The sequence below is a fragment of the Geospiza fortis genome, unplaced genomic scaffold (assembly GCF_000277835.1).
Source record: "Geospiza fortis unplaced genomic scaffold, GeoFor_1.0 scaffold299, whole genome shotgun sequence".
NCBI classification, from domain to species: Eukaryota; Metazoa; Chordata; class Aves; order Passeriformes; family Thraupidae; genus Geospiza; species Geospiza fortis.
Window position 1 is genome coordinate 631,750 of NW_005054549.1, and position 5,063 is coordinate 636,812.

The 5,063-nt window shown below is 45.9% G+C and overlaps 1 protein-coding gene across 3 annotated transcripts in view; it reads left to right on the forward strand.

Moving 5' to 3' along the window:
- The window catches only part of TPM4 (tropomyosin 4), an 8,524-nt gene extending 3,467 nt beyond the window's left edge, over nt 1–5,057 (forward strand). The window contains exons 3-9 of one of the 3 annotated variants that reach the window (XM_005429460.2): nt 1,738–1,871; nt 2,136–2,253; nt 2,671–2,741; nt 2,965–3,040; nt 3,326–3,388; nt 3,474–3,543; nt 4,044–4,259. In XM_005429460.2, the coding sequence (XP_005429517.1) occupies nt 1,738–1,871; nt 2,136–2,253; nt 2,671–2,741; nt 2,965–3,040; nt 3,326–3,388; nt 3,474–3,543; nt 4,044–4,126 (615 nt within the window). In that variant the 3' untranslated portion in view covers nt 4,127–4,259. Of the gene's footprint in view, nt 1–1,737; nt 1,872–2,133; nt 2,254–2,670; nt 2,742–2,964; nt 3,041–3,325; nt 3,389–3,473; nt 3,544–4,043; nt 4,260–4,723 lie in introns of those variants that run through there. The other 2 variants (XM_005429461.3, XM_031064010.1) reach the window with 2 other exon arrangements.
- Nucleotides 5,058–5,063: the final 6 nt, after the last annotated feature.

Consider the following 5,063-nt stretch of genomic DNA (forward strand, 5'->3'; position numbering starts at 1 on the left):
CCCGGCCCGCGGGGAACCGGGCGCGGTGGCGGCTCCTCACCCGCCGCTTATCGTGCTTTGGGGCCCATTCCTGCGGAAAAGGCGTTCGAGCACCGATCGGCACTGGGGAGCAGTTGAGAGTTTAGTAGGAAATGGCTGTTTAATTAGGCAAAAGCGCTGCATTACACGGAGCGGGGAGTTCCCGCCTCTCGGCGCCGCACCGCTGGCTTCAGCACAGCTGGGAAATGTCCGAACTGCTGAAAAATAACTTTCCGTCCTGGTTTTCACAGAGAAATGCGAAATCTCCGCTAGCGTGCGGCTCTCCCGGGGTTGGACAGCTGGTTTCACTTAGATTTGTGTGCGATCAGCCTTCCCGGCATCTTCCTGCTATTTTATCACATGTCAGCGAGTTAGTTTTACCGTATAAGGACTGCGGGCTGCTGCTGGGAGAGGTGGAGCCAGGCTCACCCCAGATTCCCAGTGGCCGCGGCTCCATAACTTTGGAATCTTGCTGAATTAAAAAGTGACTTAAAAGCGCCCTGTCTAGTGGAAGGAGTTGCTGCCACAGAACAGATGCCAGTTTTGTACATGATCGATGCCTTGTGTATAAATCGGGAAGTTAAACACTGCACTGGGTAAAAACAGATGAAATGTTGGATAATTTATGACTAGAGGAATCCTGGGTCAGCTTCCATTTGGATCAGCCACTGAACTCCTTTCCAAGATGGCTCAGAAGTGAATGGAAACCACTTCCTCCAGCTTAGGAGTGGTCAGTGACCAAATTTGCTAAGCTGCAGAAAAACGCCTTTTTTTTTTTTCCCCAAAGTGTTTTAACATAAAGCATAGTCGCCCCTCCAGGGTCTATATTCTGTAAAAGTGTTTGGGGGAAAAAAAAGTTAATCTTGTATATGGCAATCCTCCTCAGAATGGGGGACAATACAGTGCACGAGCCTGGCAGTTACTAAAGCAAGGTTCCATTTTCCTTCAAAAACAAGCAATTAAAGGAGCTGAATCTTAATAAACACATATTTATGGACACCAGTTTGTCCATGTTGCCTGTATCGAGCATTTCTCCCAGGAATCTCTTCCATTTATTAACTAGTCTATTTTTTTATATGCTAATGGTGTTCCAGGTAATGTGCAGTTTGCTCAATAATACAGAAACGGATCTTATTACTGAGAAATGCATCCTGCCTAATTCCTTAAGTAATGCAGGAAGCAAAGTTAACTTATTTTAAGAATCTATCTAATTTTGTCCCAAAAAAGCCTGACTACCATGCTGAGGCCACTGTCTGTGCCCAGATGACCCTGTAGATTCTCCAGCATCCAGGATGGATCAGGACCTGGCTCCAGCTCCACAGTGAGCTGTGACAGGGTGTCACTGAAACCAAGGGCAGAGAAACCCACGGTGAAGGTTTTGGAACTAAGCCATCATGGAAACGGTTCATTTTTTAAGTTTGGATAGATGCAGCCCTGTGAAGTGCTCCAAAAATACCTCGATCCAGCAGTCCTGTAGAGTTCCTTTTTGTGTGGCAGGAATGGTAAGTGCCATTAAAGAAAGGACAAGCACACACTCCATACCTTGACATTCCTGAGATGCCAGAGTTTAAGCAAACAAAAAAGCAGAGGCAAAAGGGCCCCTGAGCTGCCCTGCAGTCCCAGGGAGATGCTGCTGTAGTTGTAAGGACACTTGTGAGCTGGGAGCATGGGCCAGCAGCAAGTGCTGTGTAACCCCAGTCTGGGCCATTGTTCACACAGGCTGAGGGTGAGGTGGCAGCTCTGAACAGACGCATCCAGCTCGTGGAAGAGGAGTTGGATCGTGCCCAGGAACGACTGGCCACAGCCCTGCAGAAACTGGAGGAGGCTGAGAAAGCAGCAGATGAGAGCGAGAGGTATGCTCCTTTTTTATTTTCTGGTGTTCAAAAAGTGAATATATGTGAATAAAATATTCCTGTGTAATTTAGTATCTGAATGTGCTACTGCAGGTCAGGGACTTGAAACTTTCTTACAAGCTTGATTGGGTAATTCCATTAGCCCTGATGAACACAGTGGTCATAATGGGCCACTTTTAGGTTACAAATACGAAATTTCACTTTGTGAAGTTGAGATACAAGTGTCAAAATGCTTCTACATTAAACATGCTTTGACTTCTGCAGAGGAATGAAGGTTATTGAGAACAGAGCAATGAAAGATGAAGAGAAGATGGAAATTCAGGAAATGCAGTTGAAGGAGGCCAAGCACATTGCTGAAGAAGCCGACCGCAAGTATGAGGAGGTAAAAGGGAGAAGGAAATGGTGAAACGTACAGGAGAGCCGTGAACAATAACACTGCTCTTCAGTTTAGTCCCTCTGTTCAATTGGCACTGGGTGATGCTTCAACCTTGGATCATTGCCAACAAGGAGGAATTTTAATAGTGATTTGCAGCCTCTTCAGTACCCAATGCTAAAATACTGCAAAATCTAACTGGGGAGGGCTGTTACATCTGTGGGTGTATGCTTCAGCCTAATTTCCTTACTCTAGAGGAAGCAGGAACAGAGTACTTCTGAGTGCCTGTTGAAATCTGTAAAGAAAGTGTCCCAGCCTGTGGCAGGGGATGGAACTAGATGATTTTTGAGGTCCCTCCCAGCCCAAGCCGTGCTGCGATTCTGTGAGCTGCACACTGACTTACAACTGGCTGTTGTCTTTTTACAGGTTGCCCGTAAACTGGTTATTTTGGAGGGTGAACTGGAAAGAGCTGAGGAGCGTGCAGAGGTGTCTGAAGTGTGAGTAACTTTTCAGAATATAGCAAGTATCAACACTACATTTCATTGAAAATAATCTCCTGCTAGGCAGGCATGTAGTTAGTACTTGTAGAAAAGTTGGTTTGTACACTATATACCTGGTTTTCTTCTTTCAGACTTAATTACTTCCTCTCTTGTGTTTTTTAGACTCCTCCAAATCATAACAGGAACACTAGTAATTCATACTTCTATTTTCCCTTTCTAGTAAGTGTAGTGACCTTGAAGAGGAGTTAAAGAATGTCACAAACAACCTGAAATCTTTGGAAGCTCAATCTGAAAAGGTTGGTTCTTTCAGTAAACTAAAGGATATGGGAAAAGCCAAAACTTGTAAATAGAATTCATGGAAATAAACCAGAAATACAAAGCAAATGAGAGGTTTTACCTGCCTGTCTGTGGATACCACTCCATCAGTTCTGCCCAAACAATCCTGAAGGTCTGCAGAAGAGCACGGAAATGGTGTTTGCAGCTGTTTTAAAAGGAAGAGTGCTTATAAATAGGTCACAGTTTCATAAACATTTGTTATTGTTGCTACAACTTCCCTTAAAGAGTGTTTATTGTTTTCACAGTACTCGGAAAAAGAAGATAAATATGAAGAAGAAATCAAGATTCTCTCTGACAAGCTGAAAGAAGTAAGTTTGGCCATCCCCAAGCAGAATGCATTTTTGGGCATAATCTTTCTAGGAGCACCCAGTGATGCTATTTCAACTTTTTTAGGCTGAAACTCGTGCAGAGTTTGCAGAGAGAACTGTTGCCAAACTGGAAAAGTCTATTGATGACCTGGAAGGTATGGAATGAATCAAGTTTCTTTAAAAGTGGTCAGTTTCAAATCAGATGATAAATTCTAGGAGTGGGTGGTGGATTTAATGGGAAAGAACAGCAGCATATTGGTAGATGGGTGTGATGTGTCCACTGGGCACCTGCCCTGTGTGGTGGAAGTTCTCCTGAAAAAGGTTTTCTTCCATAAAGTTGGTAACACTTACCTGATTTTGGCCAACTAACAGAGGGAGGGACTCAAGGGCTCACCATACTTAATCTGCTTACTTGAAAACAGTTGTGAGATTACAAAAAGACAAAAAGTTCACATAGGTGGAACTTCTGACCAGGCAGCTTTGTGGATGTTTTGCTTTCCTTCTGATACTCAACTACGCCTCTGTTTTCTTCTTTTGTTTTCCTCCCCAACTGCTTTGGCTGCTGTTGCCTTTTGCCTCTCCGCTCTCCTCCTGTGGCCTCTTCTCCTCCCTGCGTTTCTTGCTGGCCTGTTGCTGCTGCCCTGGTGCCTGACAGATGAGCTCTATGCTCAGAAGCTGAAGTACAAAGCCATCAGTGAGGAGCTCGACCATGCCCTCAACGACATGACCTCTTTGTGACCTGCCCCTGTCTGGGGACACGGGGAGCTCCCACTCACTGTGTTTTCTCAAGCTTTTCTTGCCTGTAATCCCTGTCACTCCTGTGCCACTTCACCTCTGGGGGAACTGAGCTCAATAAAACATGATACCTCTACCTTTCATCTTGCAGGGTTTACTTCTGTATAGATCAGCTCAAATTCACTGGTGATGACACCAAAAACACATTCAGCTCCTCATGTGGGGTTGGGCAAGACATGGTCAGGATGGGGCAGCACCTGCGTCTGGCAAACAACTGAATTTTGGTGTTCTTTAGTCAGTGAAAAGCTTTGAGTGCATTCAGTATCTACTGGTGCTCCACCAGCCTGGTTAAAAACCTCCCGGTCCACCGAGAACCCAGCAGGATGTGGCCTATAAATGACACATTAAAACACAGCCTTTTCACATTCCATGAGACGTGTCCAAAAGCCTCCCTTAAGCACAGCAATTATAAAAAAGTGGCCCTGTTTTGATGATAAAGGTATCTTACATATGAAGGTAAGCTACCCCAGGTTTTATTTAAAGAGAAAAGGCTATAAAATAATGTGATTTCAATCTTGTGGTTTTCTTCTTTCTCACCAGAAAAACTTGCTCAGGCCAAAGAGGAGAACCTGGGCTTGCACCAGACACTGGACCAGACACTAAATGAACTGAACTGTATATGAGGGGTGCAGAGCTGACAGCAGCCACAGGAGCCAGCCCTGGCCCTGCTCCGCTCCTCTCCTTTCTCACTCTGTATCCTGGAAAAGCCAATTAAGTTATGACCGGCACAGCCACACCGTGGCTCCGGGCATCCCTGGGGCCGGGGAGGCCCGCCGGGCCGGGCCGGGTGTGTCAGTGCCCTGGCTGTTCTCACGGTTCCTTGCTCCTCCCCTGTACACCCCAGTAGAAGCTGCACCCGAGCGGCGGCGGCGCCCCCCCC